General features: G+C 41.6%; 1 protein-coding gene across 2 annotated transcripts in view; it reads left to right on the plus strand.

Annotated features, from left to right (window-relative positions):
• LOC131581452 (probable cation-transporting ATPase 13A4) overlaps positions 1-25133 on the plus strand; it is a 214623-nt gene that overhangs the window by 20135 nt on the left and 169355 nt on the right. The window contains exons 14-30 of one of the 2 annotated variants that reach the window (XR_009278093.1): positions 423-573; positions 1164-1250; positions 1915-2068; positions 2662-2773; positions 4410-4534; positions 5398-5561; positions 6563-6685; positions 7315-7394; positions 8137-8179; positions 8773-8882; positions 9676-9772; positions 10498-10570; positions 11835-12009; positions 12428-12636; positions 13582-13670; positions 15748-15828; positions 16324-18891. Coding sequence is in view for 1 of the 2 variants with exons in the window: in XM_058843712.1 (XP_058699695.1) it covers positions 423-573; positions 1164-1250; positions 1915-2068; positions 2662-2773; positions 4410-4534; positions 5398-5561; positions 6563-6685; positions 7315-7394; positions 8137-8179; positions 8773-8882; positions 9676-9772; positions 10498-10570; positions 11835-12009; positions 12428-12636; positions 13582-13670; positions 15748-15828; positions 16324-16545 (2095 nt within the window). In the remaining variant the exon portion in view is untranslated. Of the gene's footprint in view, positions 1-422; positions 574-1163; positions 1251-1914; positions 2069-2661; positions 2774-4409; positions 4535-5397; positions 5562-6562; positions 6686-7314; positions 7395-8136; positions 8180-8772; positions 8883-9675; positions 9773-10497; positions 10571-11834; positions 12010-12427; positions 12637-13581; positions 13671-15747; positions 15829-16323; positions 20673-25133 lie in introns of those variants that run through there. The other variant, XM_058843712.1, reaches the window with a different exon arrangement.

Genomic DNA, 25133 nt, shown 5'->3' on the forward strand with positions numbered 1-25133 from the left:
TGCAGTGTAACCCCAGCCTTTATGAGAGGAAGTCACTCATACCCACAAAACTGAAACTCTGTTCTTTCAGTGGCCTTGATTTTGCCCATTTACATTTCCAGAAATATTCATACACAGAGTTGCTCAAACTTACATCAGCTTCAGAACTCAAAGAATTTTTGCACACACCTCAAAGAAGATATTTTATAATAATCTGTTCCTATCTCCATCCCATTGAACTCCCTAACTAGGTATAACATGCCTGGTTTGAGCATGCCTTAATACGTGTATGAAAAGCAGTTCATGGGGGAGGACAAGTTCCCAGAAGATACATATGGTCTGATCTCAGGATGGGTCTTTAACTGCCTCCAGTTTAGGATTTTTTTTTTTTTCTGTTAGTATTATGTTGTTTGGTGCTCTCTGAGAGTTCTCTTTTGCTTTAGCTTTCAGGATATTCACAGTTTCCCTGCAGACCACGGCCTGCCTTGGGGCCCAGTGTTCAAAGCACTGGCAGTTTGTCATTCATTGATTGTTTGGGAGGGAAAGATCCAAGGAGACCCATTGGATGTGAAAATGTTTGAGGCCACTAACTGGGTAAAGCTGTGATTTGTTGTTATGCAAACAGTGGGAAGATCACCTTGTCATCCCAGGTTTAGCCAGATACCTATCAAAGTTATGAAAAACTCAGGAACTCTGTTAAATAACTCCTGTGAAACAGGAATAATTGAGTTTCTTTTGAAAACTCAATATTTTTGTTCCTCACAATCATGTTGTGATGATAAAAAAAAATCCAGATTATTTGAGGAATACTTCAAGAGTAGAACTTTCTACATGAATACAAATTCTTGTGTATTATTTTCTCATTGAGTCTATGTTATATCTAAAGATTTTTCTTTATTTGTGTTGTAATGAATGAAGGATTTCTTGTCAGTGAGAGGATATAGCCTATTTGCTGTGCAAGGGTACAACATTGTCTTACTGAACCTGGTGAGGCCTTCTACTTGACTGCAAAGAGAAGCAGTGGATTTTCCATTATTGGAAATGTTTAGTTTGACATCAGACAGACCCCTCCCAGGAATGAATTAGACGCTTTGTTTAGAGTCAAGGAAAAGCTCAAAATGGATCCTTGATCCTTTCAGCTATACTGGTGTTGCAGTCTGAAATATTTTTGTCTTTCAATACAGGTAATAGATGATTCCAGCAGACACCAGATTGAAGGTCAAGGGCCCACATGTGCCACAGTTGTTAGACCTGGACTTAAAGCCACCTCTGTAAGTTATTTGCAAGATTCACGTTCATGATCAAGTTAGACTGTCAGTGTAAGGGTTACCTTTCAGTGTAGGAAAGCTCGGGTGTCTTGTCTAAGTGAGCTCTTCCCCACTTTGTACTGTCTGCAGAGAGATTGCCTTGCTCTGTCTGATTATAGGTGCCTTGGGGAGCTTGCTGCTCACACCAGAAACAGGAGGATGCTGGATTAGAGACTGTCCAGCTCAGGGATTTGCCTGTCCTCGTGGCTTGAGACTCAGTCTGAACTGAGCTGAGTAGGGAATGCAGTAGAGTCTGGTGGCTGATGTCAGACCCTTACTGGTGACATACACTGGTGGGACACTTTCTGACAACCATTTTTTTTCCCTTTGCAAGACCAGTGTAAAACCTAAGAGTCTTACTAAAGAAACAGGACTAGTAAATTACTTTCAGTAAATTACATTTAGTAGTCTGCTAAAATTGTCAATGAACTTTTCCTACTGCTTAAGCTAAATATTTCTGCACAAATGTAATCTCATCTTTATGAGACAGTAATTTCTGTCCAAGTGTGATAAATTAGCCATTATACATGGTTAGCTTCTTACTATGGCCCAAAGGACAGACCTAAAATCCTTCAGTCTGAGTCTAAAATCCTTGTTAGAGTGTGTAATCCACTTGCTTTCCTCCTAGGCCCCTGTGGAAGGAATTATCATTTTACATCAGTTCCCATTTTCCTCAGCCTTGCAAAGAATGTCTGTCATTGCCCAGGAAATTGGTGGGGATCCACAAGCCTTCGTAAAAGGGGCCCCTGAAATCGTAGCCATGCTGTGTAGAGCAGAAACAGGTAACAAATATTTATAAATGCATCCTAGAAATAGATATGTATAAGTGACTTTGGATGGTGCAATGAAATGGAAGGCGCAAATGAGATTTCTGTCTAAGACTTAAAAAAGCCTGAAAAGTGTCTCTGTTGTATTCCAAGTCTAAGGCTAAGCTCTTACACAGCTCTTCTCAGCAAAGAAGGATTTTGAGAGAGATAAGAGATAAAAGTAACTACCAACTCCTAGACAAGATGTACAGTCTCTAGCAGAATAGATATTTGCAAAAGTTGTCTACAGGTTTGTCCCATCTCAAAAAGGTTAGGGATTTTTCCTCCAAACCTTGGGAGGACAGCTAGAGAAGCACAGGTCCTTCATCACACCCTGGGAGAAGGTAAGTCTTTGCAGTTTAGGACCTAAGTTCAAAATTATAAAGGAGAGACAAAGATTTTCATATTGAACAAAATTAAGTTCAGCTCCTTTCTTTGACGTGACTGGCCTATCGGTAGACTCTAGGTCTACAGGTCCTCTGGAGCATAAACCTCCCCTGCTCCAAGGCTTCCTTTTATTAGAAAGCAGTTAAATGCTTTGATAAACCGTCTTTTTGTCTTTTGCACAGTCCCATCAAACTTTGAAAGCAAGCTCCTGCTCTACACAGCACAGGGCTTTCGGGTCATTGGACTGGCCTGTAAATCTCTGCAGGCAGGGAAGCCTCCTGCTGCTCTAACAAGGTAAGCCATAAAAAGCACTGCTGCTGGCCACGTTCAGCCATGGGCCAGGGGTGCCTCACAAAGCACAATCACCACATCACCCCTGCCAGGAGCACGGTCTGAGTACAGAGTTTTGTTAGATTCAGGCCAGATAGAATCGGATTTAAATCTGCATATATGTCTGGGAATAGATAGAGGGCACTCCTCTAGACCATGTACAGAATCCTTGCACATTTCTTAACTTTCTCAACTCTGGATCAACATAAGAAGCATAATCCAATTACACTCTGAAGACTAACACATGCCCCCCATTCATTCCATCATTTACACTAGTCTCCTTGCAGATTTGCCCATGCTTTCAGTTGAAGAGAAGTTTTTTCAATTTTTCAGGTTTTTTTTATTTTCAATTTTTATTTTCAAGTTTTTTCAATTTTTTTTTATTATCCACACTCTTCCATTAAGCAAAGGCAGTAGATGGCCCCCATTACTGTTCTCCAGCCCAGTCAAAGTCAGCAAACTACCTTTTGCCGTTGTGTTGGTCCAATCATTTAGCTTTCTAACTTTAGCCCTGTTAAGTTTCTACAGAAGTCAGCAAACCCTTCTATTATGCTCATGGTATTATTTTTTTACAAGCCTCACAAAAGGAACACTTACACACGAATCCCTATAGTTTTTTCCCAAATCCCTTTCGCTTTTGCTTGTGATACTCCAAAAACACCACTTCTGAAATACCTGCAGTTACTGAGCGTCTGCTGTCCTCTCTTTACTAGCTGCAGGTCCTAAGCCAGGTGAGGCTCACTTACTTTTTCACAGGGCTTTTTTCTTTGCTGAGAGGGCTGATGACACTGAGGCGGAGTGCAAGTGGTTACATAACTCCTGTGGCAGGTATCATAACAGACCTATCCAACCCAATGAGTAAATGTGTGTGAAATGGCAGAGATTTTTCAGTTGTGCATGCAGTTACAGCATGTGTGATGTTTATGCTGCCAGGAGAAAGGAGAAAGCTGCTGGTCAAACCAAGATCTGCTGTGAAAGCAGTGACCATTCAGGCACCACCTGACTCAGCTACTCTGACTGCAATGCAAGTGTTTGGCATCTCCTTGGTGTCTAAAAAAAGTGCTTGAGAGCTTTTCTTCTTTTCAGATTCTTCAGAGTTGACCTTCGTCCCTGACAGACCTCTAGTTCTTGCCTCAGGGACGGGGTGTCTAATTAATTCTCTTCTCAACTGCATGTGTTCAACTGTATAAAAACAATAGTGTAGGTGGAAAGAAAAATATAGGGGAAAACAGAATTGGAGCTGCCACAGGCTTTTTTCTTAGGTCCAGCTGTTAAGAGGAGCAGACACATTAAATAAGGTGTGTTTCTTTGTTATACAGTCCTCAAATGAGAAGGTCTAGTGTGCAGGAACTTTCCAAATCAGACCACCACAGTTTGGGAGTCCTGCAGGAAATTCGAGGTTCTGGTACTGAATTAGCACTGCTGATTTTGAAATAGCACCACAACAGGCAGAAATCCTGGGACTGCAGAAAATAGACAAATTATTTTAATTCTTTTGAGTTAGATGGGATGGTTGATAGTTACAACTGGCTATCATCAAATCCAATGTGATAAAGGTAAAATAAATAATTAACTGTATCTGTCTCTTTTTGACTGTTAGGGAGGAGGTAGAATCTGATCTGACATTCCTGGGTCTGCTGATAATGGAGAATCGATTAAAGAGGGAGACAAAGCCTGTTCTGGAAGAGCTCAGTGCTGCCTGCATCAGGAGTGTTATGGTCACAGGTATCTAAAAAAGGTGGATTATTTTTGTGGTCACTGGCCCAGATAGGGAGTCCACCAATGTTTGAGTGAAAAGTCTGCTGTTGTCAACACCACTGGTAGGAAGGCATAGATGTTTAATCCAAAGAGCATCTGTGTTTTAATAATGACATAAGGTGGACCATGTCGTCCCTGGCAACTTCCCCAGGCTTCTGATTCTAGGTGTCTGATTCTAATAAAGGCATGTCATGCAAGATCCCATTTTTGTAGGGCCTCCTGAAATGAGCAGAAGTAGAGCATGCATGCTCAGGACAAATCTCCAAACCTTTTGACATCTATAACTCATGATTACCAGTGCCTGTCTATGTTTGTTTGTTTGTTTTTTTTTGGGGGGGGGGGGGGGTTGGGTGCTTTTTTTGTTTTTTTTCCTTGAAGGGCTATTCTATCCAAATCCAAATCAGGGTTTGGATAAAATAACCCCAAGTTTTACCATTGTCCAAAGACTTGGGGCTCGCCCCTTTCAGCCCACATACACCAAAGCAAATCAATGAGAATCAGGGATACCAGCAGCAACTTAGCACTGAATCCCTTATTGTTTTTTGTCTAAAACAAATAATCTATGGATTCCCCATAGGGGTTTCTTCAAGCTGAATATGAAAATACTTATATCCAGATCAAAATGTTTCTTTTCCAAATGAAAGTATGTTTAATGATTGAGAGAAACCTTATCTGCAAAGTTTTAATCTTTATAAAAAACTTTCTTATGCACAGGCACTGAAATCTTACTGATTCTTCTGGTTATATTTGAAAACTCAGAATTCAGGTTAATGAATAAACAATTCCTCACTGCAGAAATTTTGAGGTAACACTTCCTTTGATTTTTGTAGGGGACAACATTCAGACAGCTATAACAGTTGCCAAAAATGCTGGCATGATTCCTCCAACACACAGAGTGATTCTTGTGGAAGCAAACAAAGTGCCTGGATCTTTTTCAGCATCTATAACCTGGAAATCCCTAGAAGAAAACAAAACTGAAGATTACAGAAGCACGGTGAGCATATCAGAAGCAGGTTTTGTGCAGCAGGAAAACAAACTAAGATGGAATGCTTTAAAAAGGAGTGAGGTTATGTTAGTATAACAGAGAACTGCAATTTACCATGAGAATATGTGCTAGAAGAGTGTTTAGGAAGAGGGACATAAAAATGCACTCCCCTAGAGCTTACTACCTAGCATATTATCCTGTGAACACTTTTTTGCTAACTGCCTAGCTGATTTGCAGAGATCCCAGAAAGATTTGTCTCTAGCTCTCAAGCTTAGCTGATGCCAGTTTTAAATGCTTCATTTCCCTGCAAGATAAATTTGATGGTATAGATGTGGACTTAAAAATCTGTGGAGCTGCATTGAACAAACCAGCCCGCTTCAAGCAGGTAGTGTTGGCACTTCCCCACACCTGCAGAATTAAAACACAGATCCACTGTTGAGAAACTGCATAAACACACTGAATCATAGGCAAGCCAGATTTTTTTTATAAAGCATCTTCACAGAGAAGCTGGGATGAAGACCAGTTACTTTCTCCCTGAAGAGTTAGTCTGAAGGTGCTGACCCTTCTCTGGAAAGTACAGAGTCAGGCAGATGGTAGGGAATATCTGCAGAGGCTCTTGAGTGGCTCCTCAGCCTGAGCAACTTCTGCCCTGTGTTTCACTGCACAAAGACTTGCTTAGATGTGGTGTCCATCTGCTGTCTCTAGTCCCTCTCATTTCCAGCTCAGCCCACCAGATTGGCACTGTTGCAAAAAATGCAACAATCCATTTGATAGAACTCATGCAATGAACACCCAGTTAACACTGAAATTATTTGTGTTACACACCTCAATCCTTTTACAAATCCAAGCAAAGGCAATGGGCCTTAAATCCAAGTCTCCCAGAGCCTTCAAAAGCAACTTCTTCATGGTATGTCCTTTACTTTGTCTGTTGTAGTGTCTGTGTAAATGAAGAATAACTTTTGAGGGCCTGGGCACAGTACCCATTCTTTTTGTTTATTCTTATTTTATAGGAAGATGACAGTCAGACTGAGCCAGGAGTCAGGCTGGCATTGGGATCAAGCCAGTATCATTTTGCCATGAGTGGAAAGTCTTACGAAATTGTAGCACAGCATTTCAGGCACTTACTTCCAAAGGTAAGATCTGGATTATTTAACTGGAGTAGCCTTGCCATTCAGGAGATATGAATTGTCCTGGTACAATTGGCTGAAGAGACCTGTATCAGGATATCTTCTGGGAACAATTATAACCCTGAAATACTTATAGGCTGGATGAATTTCTGATATTATTATATGGGGAAGGATCTGAAAATCCCTGTGTTTTTCTCTGCACATCAGAGGAGCAGGCATGCCTTAAGGTGTGATTTAAAACATTTGTGTCGATATTCCTACCCTTTGCACAGCGCTGACTCTGACTTGTTCTGGAGAACAAGAGAAAACGCAATATTACACATGGGGAAATTCAGCATAGCTTGTCTGTTCCATGGACAGGATAGTCTCATGAATTCTCTTCTTATAACTCCCTGCCTGGCAATATGTGTTCATTAGGAAACTCAAATGGCATACCAGGCTTCTTGTCCTTATTGTCATTGCTACTTTCTCAAAATATTCATTAGACTCCCTTTATCTTTGATTATCAGCCTTTCCTGCTTCAGTCTAGAATCAGTTGTTTATAAGTGTGATTTTTGGCAATTTTAATTCAGATTATTAATGAAATCACTTACTACAAGTGTTTTAAAAATAATTTCCTATTTTTCTCCTTATAGCTCTTGCTGAATGGAACAGTTTTTGCTAGAATGTCTCCTAGTCAGAAATCCAGCCTTGTAGAAGAGTTTCAAAAGCTGGAGTAAGTTCCTAATGAATTTGAAAGTGTTTGTTGAATTCCCAGGTTTGAAAAGAGTAGTAAGAGCTAACTTTTGTCTGGCATAGAGTTTCATGGAACTGCACAAAACTGAAACTTCCACACATCTGCAAGTTGGCAATTAAATTCCAGAAGTCTATTAAAATAGAGACACTGAACTCCATGCTGCTTTGGCAACTTGTCAATGATCAAATACTTCCATGGTCCTGGCTTCTGTTTGTTCATACCAGCCTTCATTTTTTACTTCTCTCTGGGCCTGAAGGATTGACACTTGTTTCCCCAAGATTCTTAAGAAGCTCTCCCAGCACTGCAGCTTCTCTGAGCTTGCTGTCTTTTTACTGTGCTACTGCTGGCTCAATGTAATGGGTTAGAAAATGTGGCAGGGCAGTCTGGATTGTTCACATTCACAGTGATATATATACATATATATACATATATATACTCCTGAGTCACAGGCATCTTGTTGCCTGTTGTTCAACTGTTTCCCAAGTCTTTTGAAGACTCTCACCCTTACTTTACCTAGCTAGCCCCAGGCCTTGTCCTAGAGCAAGGTGAGCTTTGGGCCATTTCAGGTTATCAACCTGGTGTGTGTATCTAAACTGCTGTCTGGCCAGACAGGCTTTAACTTTCCAGGAAGGTTTTTAACAAAAATCTTGCATGACTTGCAAAAATTACTTGCCTGGAGCAGGCTCAGATTCTTCACTTGCCTTATCACTTTATTTTTTAGTTATTTTGTGGGCATGTGTGGAGATGGAGCCAATGACTGTGGGGTAAGTGAAATTTTTTTACAGTATATTTTAAAAATGAGGAATTAATGCAATGCCAGTAGAATATTCCAAACTGAGCACATGCTGGAGATGAGTGTACCACTTATTCACGGAGCAGCTGTACTACCAGCAGTACTGATTTAGACTTGATCCCACTGTGCATTTTACCATGCAACAGCTATCCCAGCTAGAAATTTTTGCAGTTTGTGATCTCAAAGACTGATTCATTTTCCTTGCAAAAACCATCAGAAGATTCTCCTGGGGGAAGCAAGCAGAGAACCTAGCCTGCATAAAGTGTGGGAGCAAACAAGAGCTCCCTCTTCCAATCCTAAAAAAGGTGGCAGAGCCAAACCTGTCTTCTGCAGCTGGTAGTGGATGGCTGCGTGGTCTGTGGAAAATGAACTTTCCCATGCTTGCATCCCCATTCTTTCCCTGAACTTGGCATCTCACTGGAGGAACCCTGAGGGTGGAGCACACCCAGGGAGCGAAGGGGGACTGCTGTCACAGAAGACATCCTGTAATAAGGGGTCACTGCTTGGCTGACATGTAAGTTGCTGTATTTCCTGGTGAGCACTGAGGAGGAATGTGACTTTCAGGCTTTGAAAGTGGCACATGCAGGGATATCACTGTCGGAGCAGGAGGCATCTGTGGCTTCACCTTTCACGTCACAAATGCCCAGCATAGCCTGTGTTCCAGAGCTAATCAGGTAAGCATGGGGTTTCTTATTTCTTATTTCATAAAGGAGAAAGTTCCCATTCCTCTCAAACATTAGGCTGGGTGCCTCCATCAAGTCACAATATCTAGAGAAAAATAAATGTCTTTGACCTTGAAATTGCCATTTGCCTAGTCCCTATCTGGGAGGAATTCCTTTAAGATTCATTAATTATCACAAGAGGAGGACATTTACAATTGAGCTTTATGTCAACAAAAGTATTTTAAATGCAAAAGAAATAAAATGAACAATGCTCCATAAAGCTGGATCAAATGTCTGCCAGCCAACCTGTATGCGAATTTTAGATCCTACCTCTGATACTCTATGCTAGTAAAATATGGCATCTGTTATGCCAGGATCCTGATTTTGCTTACTCTGGGGCACTTGAGCCGCCAGGGAGAGAGCATTATCCTGATTGGATATTGTATGTTCACTGTAGGAGGAGAGGACTTGTTAGTTCTGAACTCACTGAGCAGCTGCTTGGCTTTGTAAGTTTTTCCTCATACGGAGTTGTTAACTACACTATTAATGTCAGCAGAAAAAGTTGCTGAGGTAAATTGTAGTCTACAGAACACAGGCTACTGGAATCAAGCCCATTTCATTTCAAGATATCTGCAAGTAAACATTTTACTTTCATTTACATTTACATTTGTTTCACCTCCCAGCAAGATACTGGTAGAGGCCTCTCTGTGACACATGCCTTGTTTTTCAACAGCCTTTTGAGAGAACTGGCCCCAGGAGTAGACCCATCACCTAATTACTGTACTTTATTTATGCCTTCACACAGGGAAGGCCGTGCTGCTCTTGTCACTTCCTTCTGCATGTTCAAGTACATGGCACTGTACAGCACAATTCAGTACCTTGGTGTTCTCCTGCTTTACTGGGTATGTATTGGAAACTCATTGGCTGAAACTGGTTAAGCTACTATTTCCTTGTAGGAGAAATAGGGTATAAAAGCCACATGAATCTAGGAGATGGAGCTTTACTTTTACCGAGCTGCAAACTTCTGTGTTGTGATCAAATGGTCCTCCTGTACCCTTAGCAGAAAACTGGCAAGATTCTTCCCATAAACTTCAGCCAGAGGGCTCAAGATCCAAGCTGGGCAGAAAGAAAGCTGAGATACTGAATGGTGTTTTGGATGAGGGCATATGTCTGTGAGAAGGAAGAATCTGGTGTAAGCATATGCTGTTACAATTTATTCAGCATTTAAAGCATGAATTAACTTGACAGTAAGCAAATCCCCTGGAGTGCCTTAAACCACTTTTGCATAGCTTTTTCCCAGATGGAGAGGAGGGCTTTGTGTTCAGAAGTAACACAGCAGTGAGGAAGCAGTCTCTTGAAATATTCTTCTCTTTTATTGCCTGGAGTGAACTGAAAGTGTAGTTAGTCCAAACAGTGCAAAATGAGAATATTCACGACAGGCCAAATGGTGAGGAACCTACTGGCAGGGTGGTGGAATGTGTGGTTTCTTTATCTGCAGAGCAGCATTTCAGAACAAACAGCAGAGCAGTAGCTGCATGGATATAATACGGCTTTCTGGAGATGATACAAACGTGCCCAAGGCAAATGTCTGATTTGTGATTTTTTTTCTTTGTTTTCCTCTTTTCAGCAACTAAACTCCTTTGGGAATTACCAATTTTTGTTCCAAGATCTCGCTATTACCACCATAATTGGTGTGACAAGTAAGCCCCTTAGTCATCCTATGTATTAATGAGAGAATGATCTCAAATATTTTTCTCCTCCTTGGAAATGCATAATTCTACATACAGAAAGAGAGAAAATGGAGGCCAAGCTTTCTGCAGACTAAACATCCTCTATGTAGAATAGAGGATGTTTAAATTAGTAGAAGAGGGGTCTTGTTTGAGAAAAGCCCTGAAGATGGGAAGTGCGTAGTAGTGCATTTGCTGAACATGTAGGTTGTTGCTAACTGGGGTCCTATCTTTAGGACCAAGGAATAAGCCCACACCTACTGCAGTGGAAAATCTATCCAGGCATTTATTTTCCTGTTGACCTTGGAAGGCTGATTAAGAAGATACCTGACTCCATACCCAAATGAAAAAGTAGGGATTAACTTTTTTGAGTCCAGCTCACATTTGAAGCTGTGTAGGCCAGAGCCCCGAAAGGAGAGAGAGGTGAAAATGGAGTAGAAAGAAATGAGAGATGTCAGACACTACAGAGCAGGGAGTTGTAGCCAAGAATAACAGGGGAAACTGGTGCTGAGGCAGAAAGAGAAAGACAATATGTTATTGAGACAGAATAAGTGCAGGGAGAGTTTTAGAAGCAGGAATGGCAAGGACAGGGCCATGAAAAGCATATATCAAAACCACATCCTGGTATGTTCCATCCTTGCTGGAACACAGACAACAGGAAAAGACTGATGAAATCAAGCCTAAAAAGGTCAGCCACAACAACACTGTGTGCCAAAAGCTACATTGCTGTAAGTAGTTTATCTGGAATTGCATCAAAGCTTTGTACATTGCTCTTTCACTCAAAGTCTGGATAACTTTATTAAACCCAAGAACAGAAGAAAACCTATTGTGTCAGGTAATGCTGTCCTCCAGCTCAGATAACTGGCCACTGTGTGTTTAGTGCAGTAGGATGAACAGAACATGGGCAGAAAAAATCCCAAGCCACAGCTGACAAGTGACAGAAAGAAAACAGAAGAGAGTATGTTATATCCTTGGCCCTGACAGCAGCCAAATAAAATAAAAAGCCAACATCTTACTTTTCAAAAATGCCTCGTGGTAGTGAGATGACATTAGTTAACCTCTTCTTTGTCAATACAATTTTGTAAGAAAACAAGCTCTGTTTTGTACTTTATAAAATCTTTGTATGGTTTATTAAGAATATTACAGACTGCAAAAGTGTCATTGATACAGTCAGTACTACACAGCATCACTGCTTGTATTTTGGACACACTAGTAAACACATCTGTGCATGTTTCAGTGAGTTTCACAGGTGCCTATCCAAAGCTGGTCCCCTACAGGCCTCCAAGCCAGCTCATCTCACCCCCGTTGCTGCTCTCTGTTGTACTTAACATCCTCTTCAGCCTCGGCATGCAGATCTTTGGGTTTGTGATGGTCCAGGAGCAGCCCTGGTATTCCAAGACCAATATACACAGGTAGGACCCCTTTCTGGGACTCTGGATACCACAGGGTTGACCTAGTGGGGCAGGTCTGTGTGAAACTATTGATCAGTGTAACTGCAGGCCTGATGAGCAGCTGCAGCAGACCCTGTGCTGCCCACAGGGTGCAAACTTTAACCAGTGTTGTCTGGGCTCCCTAAGCTCTCCAGCAACCCTTCATGCACTGTTCATGTGGTGAGAATGCTTCTGCTGAGCACAGAGAGAGTTTGATTGCAAGAGAAACCAGGTGTGAGCTCAAGCTCTGACAAGTTCAGCAAGCTCAACCAGTGGTGAGATTGAGGACATCGCCAATAACCTATATCATGGCTGTGAGGGAGGATTCCTGAGAGTTAATAGTGGAAGATGAGGGAAATAGCCAGGATCATTCCCTGACCAGTGTGACACTCTTTTTCAGTGCCTGCCTGTCAGTGAACAACCATGAGAGGAATTCATCCTCCAGCCTGGGGCTCCACGGGGTGGAAGATGGAGCCCAGGAGCAAACAGACAATGGCTTCAAGAGCTATGAAAACACCACAGTGTGGCTGCTAAGTACCATCAATTGCCTCATTGTAGCACTAGTGTTTTCCAAGGGAAAGCCTTTCAGGCAACCTATCTACACCAACTGTAAGTATGGGGAGAGAAGAAGGGACATATAAGTCAACTTTAATAGTCAAGTTTAATAGTCAAATTTAATAGGGAAAGATTAAACTTGACCAAAATTACATCAGCCAAAAAATCAAGAGAAAGACCATCATGCAAAGGGAAGATGAGCACATATGTTTGTGACAGTTCCAGAAGATGAAGTGAGTCATGGAAGAGCTGTTCTTTTTCTCATTCAGACAAATCCTGCAGCATGCTCTTAGAGAAAGCTTTTTTTTTTTTTTTTTTTTGTACTGAAGAGTTAAAATAATGCTGCAGATTTAATGGCTTTGATGTTTAGGTATAGTAATAGTGAGGAGGGGGCATTCCTTGTAGAGAGCAGAAAAATCATCAGTCTCCCAGAACAAGGCAAAACACAAATGAGTGGGTGGAGGATGAAGTTCAGTGCATGCCAGCTGAAGAGAAATTTAATTTACTCATCATTGGAACATTTGCCTACAGATAGAGAAGGAAATAGGTTCTCCATTACTTAGACTCTAGATCCCGATCAAGAGCAAAGTCTTGACATCACTGAAGTTGAAGGCAGCACTCCTAACCATATTAACAAGATCAAGACTACATCCTGGATGTTTTTCTGAATCACAGGCTGTACTGTGATCAGAGAGAGACTCACTGGAAGGCTGTAAAGCTTCTCAGATGTGAAAGGTCAAATCAAATGCTCAGAATACCCATGTGTTGTTTTAAATCTGTGGCTACACTGCTTGTCCCACACTCGTGTATAGCTACATGACTGAGTAAACCTGGGATTTTCTTCTGTTCATTTCTCTTTTGCTGAAAATTCCTTTCTATCCCATGTATTCTTTGATGATTGTGTAACAGAGGAAATTATTACAATCTTCTACAGTAAAGGCAAGCAGCTGAGATTGCTCATAAACCTGTGAGTTTCTTTCTTTGCTCTTACCCCTTCAGATGTCTTCATACTGGTGCTCACAGGGCAGCTGGGCATTTGCCTCTTCTTGATATTTGCTGACATTGATGATCTCTACTCCAAGATGGATGTAAGTATTGTTCCAAAGAGCATTTTCTTCCTGCTACCAGTCCCTTATAAGCACACTGGGATTGTTTTTACAAAAGGCACAGACTTTTGCAGGGAGACATGGCATCTCTAAAGACAAATCATATTTAAAGAGGTGGATTTTAGATGATGGGATTGTAGGAACTTCTGGAAATACAGTGGCTCCAAACAAGTATCTGTGCATTCAGCAGGACAGCTACACATGTAATTTTGATTGTTTCAACATATTGTCCAAGCAACAGAAGATAACATCGCTAAGCTTATGTGTGGTGTGTTGGTGGCTTGTGAAGCCAGGAGGAGAACAAGGCTGAGTTCTGTGAGTTTACAATAAAGCACCATGTTCTTATGTTTCTCAAGCTGAGCTACTCTGAACAAAGGCCCTCTTGCCAAAATCTGCCAGTTAGCACTCAGAGCAGCTCTCAGTTCCAGTCTCAAATCTTTTCAAGCTCCCTGTTTAAATTTTAGAGAGCCTGCAGTTTCCCAAAGCAGGATTTGTGTTTAGAACAACTGTAGAGAAAGACTTGCCATGGCAAGAGAGGCTCTATCTTGATCCTTGATTAATTAATACCAATAAGGCTTGACTTATGTAGTCTGGCAGAATGCAAGCTGGGAGTTGTCTTGTGTAAATCTGTCCCAAGGGAAATGTGAGGGAAGGATAATATTTACATCAGCTGAAGGACGGGGTTGTCAGTGGACCTGACAATTAGTATGCTGAGACTGGGAGATGTTAACCTTCTCTGCTGTGACACTCTCACAGAGTAGGAGTCGCAGAACAAAACAAGAAAAGCACCACATGGCTATTTTTTTTTTTTTTTTTTTTTTTTTTGTGCATTGGCAATCAGAGCAGTGGCTTTGAGCCACAAGTGCTGAACACAATGCAGCTTCCAGTCCTGTATGTTTGCATGTCAGTTAGCAAGTCAGTTTAGAAATGGAATTAATGAAATATGGAAAGAGAGTCAAAGGGTCCTGGTCTCGATTTTAAATGTCAAACAGCCCACTTAAAGTTGCCTCACTGATGCCTGTAACTATTTGCAGAGCCCAGCTCAGCGGGCAGACCCAGTTAGAGAAGCTGCCACGAGATGGCACTTTAAAGCAAGTCATCTTCTTGTGGACTGTGGCGGCGCAGGACATTTTTCAGCACTGCAGCTGCAAGGGGATAAAATGCTTTTGGGGAGAACTAAAATCTCCCAGGCCAAGCAGTCTGGAGGGAATTCACTGAAACTGATGAGAAGAGAAAAGGAGGGAGTAGCAATCAAAACCTGTGCAATAGCCTAGCCCTGGAGAAACTGTTTAATCAATTGTGGATTGAGTTGAGCTACAGCCAGAAAGTCAGTCCCATTTCTGGGAAGCTGGAACTGAGTTTGGAGCTGAAATACTCAGTTCGAACCATTTCTTAATATTAGAAAGTAAAAAGGCAGTTAGAATTCCTCTTTCAGTTCTAAAGAATGGTTTTCTTTGTTTTCTCTACTGCATTGTAGATTTTAAAGTATCTTTATCAGTAATTCCTCAAGACAAATAGCAGTATTAGCTCATCAGCAGGGTAAGCCAGTTTGGGAGTCTGGCTTTTTATAACATGAAGCTGCTGAAGGTCTGAAGCACAAGTCATGTAAGGAGTGGCTGAGGGACCTGTGTTTGTTTAGTCTTGGGAAAAGGAAGCTCGGGGGAGACCTCAACTCTCTCTACAGTTACTTGACAGGAGGTTGCAGCAAGGTGGGTGCCACTTTTTTTCTCCCATGTAACAAGTGATAGAGAGGAAATGGCCTCAGGTTCTGCCAAGGAAAGTTTAGACTGGAGATTAAGAAAAATTTTTAACTGAAAGTGTTACAGACTGGAACAGACTGCTCAGGGAAGTGGTTGAGCCATCATCCCTGGAAGTATTTGAAACAAGTGTAGTTGTGGCACTTTGGGACATGGTGGACTTAGCAGTGCCAGGTTTATGGTTGGGCTCAATGACCTTTAGGGATTTTCCCAACCTAAATGATTCTGTGTTTTTTGCACAAGTACCCACCAGTGTTTACTTTGGACACATTGCTGAATAGCTTCTCCTGCTTTTTTCCCAGCTTGTTTGCACCCCTACCATGTGGCGAGTCTCCATGGTGATAATGCTTGCAGTCACACTTGCTGTGTCCTTCCTTGTTGAGGTGAGTGTGCATCCTTGGATGTGCTGGTCAGCACTAATTGGAGACGCAAAATGGTCAAGTCTTGCTCTTTCTCCCTCCTCCACAGCCCAGTTTTGGAACATCTAGTAAAGCAGGAGTAATTGCTGCTACTTTACCCTTGCTCCCTTTTGTTAAAGCCCTCAATGATAAGGGAATGCAAGGCCTGGCCACCTTTTCTTTCCTCTGGTGAGTGGGATCTATCAAGCCCTGCCCCAGGCTAGAAAAATATGGGTGGTGTGTGGTGCTTTCTGCTCAGATCCTGAAGGCTCTCAGGAGAAGCTGGTCACAGTTTTCTGGTGGAGAACTCTGGAGGAGCTGTATGAAATGTGGTCAATAAAAGGCTGTTTAAGGGACATGGATGAGCAGGGCAAGTGTGAGATCTGGGTTTTCACTATTTGCCGTATGTGTGTACTCTGGAAGAAGAGTAAACTGCTGTCCAGGTCCTCTTAAACCTTCATTTTGCTTTTACCTGTACAGGAAGCTGTTATTGAGAACAGAGCCCTGTGGCTGCTTCTGAAAAAGACATTCCGGTACCACTCAAAGAGCCACTACAAGAGGCTGCAGCATGTGTTGGAGCAGGACTCAGCCTGGCCACCTCTGAATGAAACCTTCTTCTCAGATTCCGTGGCAGTAACAGTAGAAGGAAATACGGGAGGCCATAGCAATCCAACATTTGACAGCAGTGAGGACTCACTCTGAAGGAAACCGCAGTGGGCACACGCCCAGGACAGTTGCATTTCACCTTAAAAGGAGTCTGACTTAAAAAGAAGGTCTTACTCATTACAGCTCTCCCATTCTAGGAATAACCAGCTCTCTTGCTTACATCTAAATTAACTGGAAGCATGAAATCTGCAATAACATAAAGTCACAATGATGTTTTCTCTGTTCCCTTGCCCATACACAAATGGCTGCTAGCTGTAAATCGAACACCTTGCTGAATGTTGGTAGAGTATTTGTGGTTGAAACACCCCATTGCTGCTTCCCTCTGTTGAACTGCATTATGCAGTCCCTAAGGGTGGAGGATGCTCCGGATGAAAAGTAGCTAATTGCAATAGCAGCACTCCTCTTGGCAGATCCTCTTTGAGAAAACAAGTAGAACTTACTCCTGATAGAGGCTGCTGAGCACAGGCATTCCTGGGATTCTTCATGGAGTTTCAGATTTTTTTTTTTTTTTTTTTTTTTTTGGAGGTTTTAACCCTTCTGGCAATAATTGGCTTCCAAAGCTGAAAGGAGCTGCAAACAGCCAAAGCTTTCTAGAAGTGTCTACTCTCAGCACCACTGTGCTCTTCTCATGATGGGAACAGAAAGAGCTCTCTAGGTAGCTCACTGATATCAGGAAACCTGTTTGCCTTCTTCGTTTTTAGCAAGTGCAAGTTTTTGCATTTTATGGCTAAAATTTTTTTTTCCTGCAAAGCAGAATGATTTCATTATTTAACCTTATTTTTTTCGGTGAGAGGTATTGCTCAGGATATCCATTAAAAAAATTAGAATAGAATGTATTAATTACAAATTATGATCTCGTCCTGTGGGTCTTCAAGGACACACTTGTGTCCCTTATGGGGTGAGCTTGCTTTATTAAGGCAGGTGCTGCATAGCTGGGCTGCCTCCTGGCATCAGCTTTACCAGTGCCAAAAGAAGCAAACATTGAAGGGGTTATTAACCCCAAAGACCTAAGGCCTGAAATAAAAGATGTGGAGCCAGCCAGGTCTCAAAATAACTCTTTAAAATTCTGTGGAGTGTTCTTAAGTTGAACCATCTGAGGTTTAGTCTCTGGTTTCTCTATAATTGTAGGTGCAATTCATTCATCAGCTCATACCCCTCATCTGTTAATCTTTGATGGAGAATTTTACTCAATTTGCTGTGCTGTGTTTGCCATACATAAATGCAACAACACTTCACATTCCTGCAAGTGTTACCTACTCAAAAAAAATGCAGCTTCTACCTGCACATACTCTCTTAGCCCACTGATGTTAGTCTGCCTTTCTCCTCACTGCATTTTGCAATCTTGGTCCCCAGCTGCATAAAACAACAAGATAGTCAATCAGAAGGGCTTTGGACCAAGAGGAACACTTCCTTCTTTGGATAAGGTGTGCAGGGGAGCTGTGCCTTCTGAGTTGACTTCGCAGGTTGTTTTCCATGTTTTTACTGGGTGGGGCTGAGAAGCACTTTATTACTGGAAACTGTATTTTCCCACCACTGTGTGCTGAAGCACTCTTGTGCTGTCACAGAAAGCCAGGAATCAGGCAAGCTAGAAATCATGGGAAAGACTTCTTTGGTTTTTAGACTTAAAAAGCAGCTTGGGAAACAAAGAGCAAATCAGAAGAAATTCTTAATTGTATTGAGTCAACATATCTGCACCAAAGTAGAGTCTGAAAATAATCTAGCCTGAATCTAAAAATAACCAAGAAAATAAAGAAATAATAGCTAAGGAAAAAAAAAAAAAAGAGACAAAACCCCAACAAACTCAACCAAACAATATTTCAACTTGAACAAAACATTTATTTGACTCAAAGCAATTTTATCATCTGTTTTTGACAAGTTTGATATAAGCAAATGGAGTAAATGCTTTTCTACCTACAGTAGTTTACCTAATGGTAAATGTCTGTCACAAAGCCACACAACCTGAAACAAACTAGAAATATTTTGTATTAATTCCTAGAAGTGACTCCAAAGTTTTCATGAGTTCTCAGTTCACAGTAAAATCCACTGGAAGGGGAAGGCTAGATGCTCTCTGCATTCTTTACAGCTTGAGGCACCAAAGAGCAGGTTAATGGAGTTACTGCCTTTTTTAGATACAGTAACATTTTTCTTGAAGGCAAAATTCACTATCCTACAATGAACTCCCCCACAAAATGAAATGTTGCTGCATGTGCTTCAGTGACAGAGGAAGTAGTATTGCAGACTGGGCATGTGACTTATAGATACCACTGACAATATGAAAGTATCAAGTCTTGGTAAACCTGTGATAATTGGGTTGAGGAGATAAAGACCTGCTTGCCTGCTGCTGAAATACAGCCTTGCCTGCAAGAGAACAGAATTCAGATGGTAATGATTAACCTCTGCCACTCTGAGCGCAGCACTTGGGGGGACAGTTATGAAGATTTCACGTGGGTGCTTTGGGATGGGGTGACTGATACTTCATAGACACAATCCATGGTGGAAATGAACCATGGTGGTGAACCTTTTTTTTGGCAATTAGCGCACATTCCTGGCAGAAAGGGTGCACGGACTAATAGGAAGCTAAGGGGTGCTGCATACTTGTAACAGCTAAATATTTTCCTTATGTTGACTGTCCCTTCTTGGAGAGCAGTACTGTCGAAGACTGATCTCCTCCTCCTCTGCTGTTGGAGCTTATTCCTGACAGAACTTTCCCTGTGGACGGGGACGTTTTTGCTTCCTGACTGAGCGAAAACACAGACTTGGAGAGCTCATGCTTTTTGCAGCTGCTGGGACCGCAGCCAAATCATAGCTGCCCTTTCATGGAGGCTCTTGCTGATGATCTTTAGTGGAATTTCTTTAGCACAGCTAAGGCACACTCATTCCTCTTTAACAGACTTGGTTTAGTAGTCCGGAGACTACAAATCACCAGAGAAATGTTACTGCTGCTGCTGGACTTGCCTGTGGCCTCAACAGCAGGGTAAAGAAAAAGCATGTTTTAGAATAGAGAAAAATATTCACAGAATTGCTATTTTTAATTGCTTCTTTCACCTTATAACTTCCTTTTCTCCTGACATAGGCACAGGATGTTTTTTTTTTTCTGCATAAATAAGGAAACGCTGCAGGACTGATCTTCCTCTACAGAGGACAAAACAGATATTGTGGATAAGAGGGGAAATAGTTATGGGTAGTTACTTGCTGAATTTGCATATAGAAATACCAGGCATATGTTTCTGCATACAGGATATTGTTATGCTGTCTGTGTTCACTTTACTGGGCTATGGATGCTACACGAGTGTCCTTAAAATGGGAGACATCTATGGATGTTTGAACTTTTAGTGAAGTATGTTTGAAACCCTACAAAATTAATGAAAAGTTCCAGGACTTTTGAAATTGGTTAGATTTGATGTTACCAACCTTTCAGTGCCCTCTGGAAAGGGGTTTTGAAGAGAACTCCAGCATGGCACTCTGAAAAGTTTATTTAATTTGAACTTTGTACTTCCATTCAAGACTGAAACTTCATGTTTGAAATACTGATGGTAGTGCCTGGAGGCAGACTGGTCCCCATAAGCTTGTGGTAGTTCAGGCCAGATACAGCTTCAGTGTCCAAGGGCTGGCACCCTGATTTAGTGTCTGTCTCTTTGTTCTAGTGAATGTCGAAGAATGCATTAAATTTTCAATGATGAACCAAATTTGTCAGACGAATAATTCATTTCAGTTCCAATCTTTATGCAGAAAACATTTTCACTGGCTATTTTAGTTCCACTAGCTCTACAGAATAGTCTGAAGTCACTGCTTCTGAGAATCTGAGTGATGAATAATCTCTGAAAAACTTCATTTAAACTTTTTGCTGTTAGCTAGCTATCAAAATAACAAAAATTATGCTCTCAGATGTCTGTGGGGCTTGTGGCCTGTTTTGACATAACACATGAAAGTGAGTGATGACTGTTGTTATAAGGCTGACAGAATGTAACATAGCTAAAAGTATGGAAGTACAAGGAAATTAAACCATCATTTTAGCAGTAGTCTGAGGCTGATTACTGCTGACCTCACAGACAGGTTTTCTTTTTTCCAAATAAATATATTCACAGTGACTTTCTTAAATCCCAAATTATTGAAGACTTTTATGCTAATTCAGTCTTTTCCCTCCTGCATATTTGGGTACTGTCTGAGTAGCAGTTACATAGCAATCAGAAATGTCACCTCTGTTAGACGGTTTGCTGGGAAATCACATGACTTACAGTTATGACAAAGTCTCACTTTTGGTTTCTGCTGCCAAAGAGGAATTGGCTATCAACAGTTTCTAGTTACAGACATGTGAAAGCTGATAAGCTTTTCCCTGGCAGCCAGGAAGAACAACTGTGTCCTGGGGTGCCTCAGGCCCAGCATCACCAGCTGAGCAAGGGAGGGGATTGTCCTGCTCTGCTCTGAGCTGGGGCAGCCTCACCTCGAGGGCTGGAGGCATTTGAGGCACCACAGCGTTAAGAAAGACACTGAACTATTAGACAGCATCCAGAGGACGGCAGAGAAGATGGTGAAGGGCCTTGAGGGGAAGCCATATGAGAAGTGGCTGAAGTCACTTGGTCTGAGTGCTTTTGGAGAATTTGGAAAACATTTCCATGATTTCTGAATCCACTTTAAAAATACTCAGTGAAGGTAAAAACACATGAAGAAATTATATAATAGGGAAAAAAGAGAGAAATTATGTGAATGGAAGTATAGGAAGGAGTGATATGAGTCTGGAAGACAACAGTTTAGTCTCTCAGGTCTGGATATTAGAAATCCTGCTCCCCTGTATTGTTAAAATTTAAAAGCAAAAATTAATTGGGGATTCCTGACTCCTGATAAATGTTTTATTTATCTTCTGGAAGACATTAGAGGTCAACACTGAGCATTGCAATTTCTGAAGATTGGATGGCAGCTCTGAGGTGCACTGACCTGTTTGTCACAATCACGTGCTGCTCAGAGCAAGGCACAGCTTATGTTGCCTCCAAATTCACCACTAAAATCATTGTGAATCTGAATTACTGGGCAAGGGCAAGATTCAGCTTTTGAGAAGTAACTTGAGAAGGTGAAGTGCTATCTGTGGAGTGCTGCCCAGGAGCACTTTCATTGCTGCCTCTCACTGATCTTGGCAAAGTCCATGTGAAGAGCTGAGGCTTTTGCCAGCACAGGTGTGTTGTCTGCACATCATGTTTTTGTATCTGCAATATCTGTAGGATAAGTAGCTCTCCCACGCTGAACAAGTGTTCAGAGATGCCAGCGTACCTTTGTACTTATAGTACTGCTGTCCATCATTTTGCAATTGCAACTCTTAAATCAAGATAAGGCATTCTCTCTAATGGCCTTGCAATGACAATTAACTTCATCATTATCTCAGGAGATCCAGTTGTATGAATTAGATTGCAATAACTGTCAAAGCTCAGACACCCAACTAAATTAGAATTTCTGTATTTCTTTTTGCAATGGCAGTTTTGTAATGATAGTGTTTACAGCTTCGTGGTTCTGTTGATATCCTGGAACTGTTGAGCACAAATAAACCTTCTACTAAGGGACTGCAAATAGCAATGCTACAGTTACGGGGGCTGACTCTGGCATGACGCAGGAATTGCTCCTTGAAGGCCAGGGGAAATATAAGGACATGAATTGGAACAAAACAGAAAATTTATGTTCCCACCACAGCTTGTCCTGTGTTAACTCAATTAGCTCACATCCTGACTTTTAATGAGTGATGGGAAACCTCCCTGGGTAACTCCAAGTTCAGTTTTTGTGCTATGAGCATGGCCACCAAATTGTAACTTCCTGTTTGATGTTGAGTACTGGTGGTTCAACAGTGCAGTTGATTTCCCATCCACAGCAGCCTCCCAAGCTGCATCACATCGCTGAGGAGCATAACAAAGTTCAGGTTACCATCTGCAGCAAGAGAGGAATGAGTCACCTGCACCTTTTTTTCCCCACCAGCCTGTATAATGAACTAACATGTTGAAATGTATCTGGAATTGCACAGCAAAGGAGAAATGGGGCAGAGGGAGGTGAGGTGGGCAGGGCAGCAAGAAGTGTGGACACAGCCTGTATGATGCAGTAATGATGCATCTGTATCTGCAGCATCTGTCATTATACAAGTAAACCCAATAATTTGTGTTAAGAGTCAAGAGCAGCTTGGAAATCTAATTTCACAAACAAGCAACTAGATAACAATTCTGGCCTTCCAAGACCTGCTTCCTATGCTGTGTCTCTGCTATGGGCTGCTTACACAATCTTGTCAAGCAGTTTGCAAGTGGTTTTTAGCGAATCTAGACACACGGCTTCCATCCAGATATGTGTTTTCTTTCTCAGCCTCAATTCCTTACTCATACAATAGGGGTTATGGCTATTTTTCCTCCCAAAGGCATTGAGATGAGTAGTAATTAGGGTGGTGGGAGATGTGAAGGCCTTGGGTAGGTTTCCCTGGTCAGGGTGTGTCACTAGGACACTAGGCACATGAAGCTGAAGATGCTCACTTGGAGAGAGAGGCTTAAAGGGCTGATCTTTGAGCTGTTGTTTTACAGCCAGTATTATTTCTAAAAAGCACTGTTTTAAAATAATATAGTGGAGAAGATTACTCTGTGTGTCTTGAGACTTAACTGCCCAAAACTTGTGCACAAGTAAAGTTTGTTTTTGTATTGTTCTACAGGAATCTTGTTACTTTGTCCCTGGAGACACATTTCTTTTAGGTGTTAAAAAGTTCTGTCTCCCCTGTGATGCTGTCCTGATTGACGGAAGCCACATTGCGAATGAAGGAATGTTCTCAGGTGCAACACTGGAGACAGAAATGCTAAGGTTCTCTGAAAGGGAAGTGTCTGTATCTGTTCTGACAGCAAATTATTTATTATCTATTAGTGTAGTTTGCAGCAGGAGGAGGAAAAACTGTGGCTTGAATAATTCACAGCTGCCTTAAGCTTTTGGACACTGCCATTGTCTAATATGCATTTCTTATCCACATTAAAAACAAGTAGTATTAATGTACTGTTAGGAGTAGAAAGTGGAAACACTCAAATACACTGAATATGTATTTTTTAGTTTTTGGATTCTGATGTTGCAGCAGTTCAGAGCAGAGAGGCCAATATTAGCCCTAAACATCAAGGCACTGCAAGGCATAAACTTGGTTCAGGGACAAAATGTGACTCAGCCTCCTCATACATAATATTCAGAAAAACCTATCATACCATGGGTGGGAGGAGGCAAGAGAAGGAAAGGAGCTGCTCTTCTCTCTGCCATGTCCTGGCCTGGAGTGGTTCTGGATCTCTACAGTTAACTACTTTGTCATTTTTCTTCCTTCCTTGTCAACTTTTTCTCAAGAGAGATACCAGATATGTTTGGGGAGGCAGAGTGCAATGGGTGTCCCTGTTTCCTCCTCAGCTCCTTCCCTCTGAGGAATACATCTGGGCACTGCTGTGGCAAGTGTAGCCACAAAGGAGGCTGCTAATTCAAGGTAAATAGAACTTAACAGCATCCTGAGTGCTTTTAATTACCCTGAGGGCATTAGGAGACTATGCACAGGGCTGTTCAATTATATCATTCTCAGCACAGTTAATAAATATTCTTAGTCTAGTCAATAAACCTTTCATCTTGTAAATGTTAGGATAATGCTCCTTCTGTTGAAATTAAGTCTTGCTGATTTTGGTGCTTGTCAAATATCACCTACCTTCTGCAAAATCCATGAGACCACAGATCAGAGCTGAAAAGGTCATATGTCTTTAGGGACTTCCCTAAACCCTGGCAGGCTACATCTCAATTCCAAGCCTAAAGACCATTGAAATCCTAAAAGAATAACAATATGAAAGTGGATTATATTCAAAATTGTACTCATATTAAATTTTATTCATATTGCAAAATAGAATAACAGACGTCAGCACTTCAGTGCATGTGGTGCTGAACTCAAAATGTTAATCTTTTCCAGTGGCCAGGAGAAATCATACACCACATATCAACTCCCAGGATCATTAGTAGTTATTAGTACACCAGATACTTCAACACCACAAAGATAATTATGCCATAATGAATGAAAGAAGAAATTCATTGCAAAAGGAGAATAATCACATTCCCAATACTTCTTAAGAAAGCAGAGAGGAAATTACTATCTGATGTAAATTAATGAGATGAAATTAATAAGTGTCAGCCAACAAAATAGTCCTCCAGTGGGACCAGACTGCAGGCATGTAGTATAATCTCTTCTTGGCCCTCCTCCAGCGCTCCAGGGAGGCCCCACTGAGGAGGTGTATGTAGAGCAGGCTCACAGCCACCAAAAGGCAGGCAGCTCAAGCAGCGCCAGAGTGATTCTCACCAAGGTACCCTTGCAGGCAGTGTCTCACATAAGCAGCAGAACAAAACTGGATCCATGTGTCAGAATAAATTCATGTGAAAAAACATCCCCTGTAAGGTATCATAATGTAAAACTCTTTTTGCAGACGTGTCCAGCGTGCATCTGGCTCAGAATGTGCTGCTGACCGCTTGCCAAGAACACGAGGAGGAGCTACTGTTGTGTGCATGGATCTCATTAGTCTATTTGCATAATTACTCTTTCCTAAATATTTGCATTTTTAAATGTATTGTAAATCTAGCTGTCAGCTAAGCTCAAAACTGTGAGCCAG

This window comes from Poecile atricapillus, chromosome 8 (assembly GCF_030490865.1).
Source record: "Poecile atricapillus isolate bPoeAtr1 chromosome 8, bPoeAtr1.hap1, whole genome shotgun sequence".
Classification (NCBI taxonomy): Eukaryota; Metazoa; Chordata; class Aves; order Passeriformes; family Paridae; genus Poecile; species Poecile atricapillus.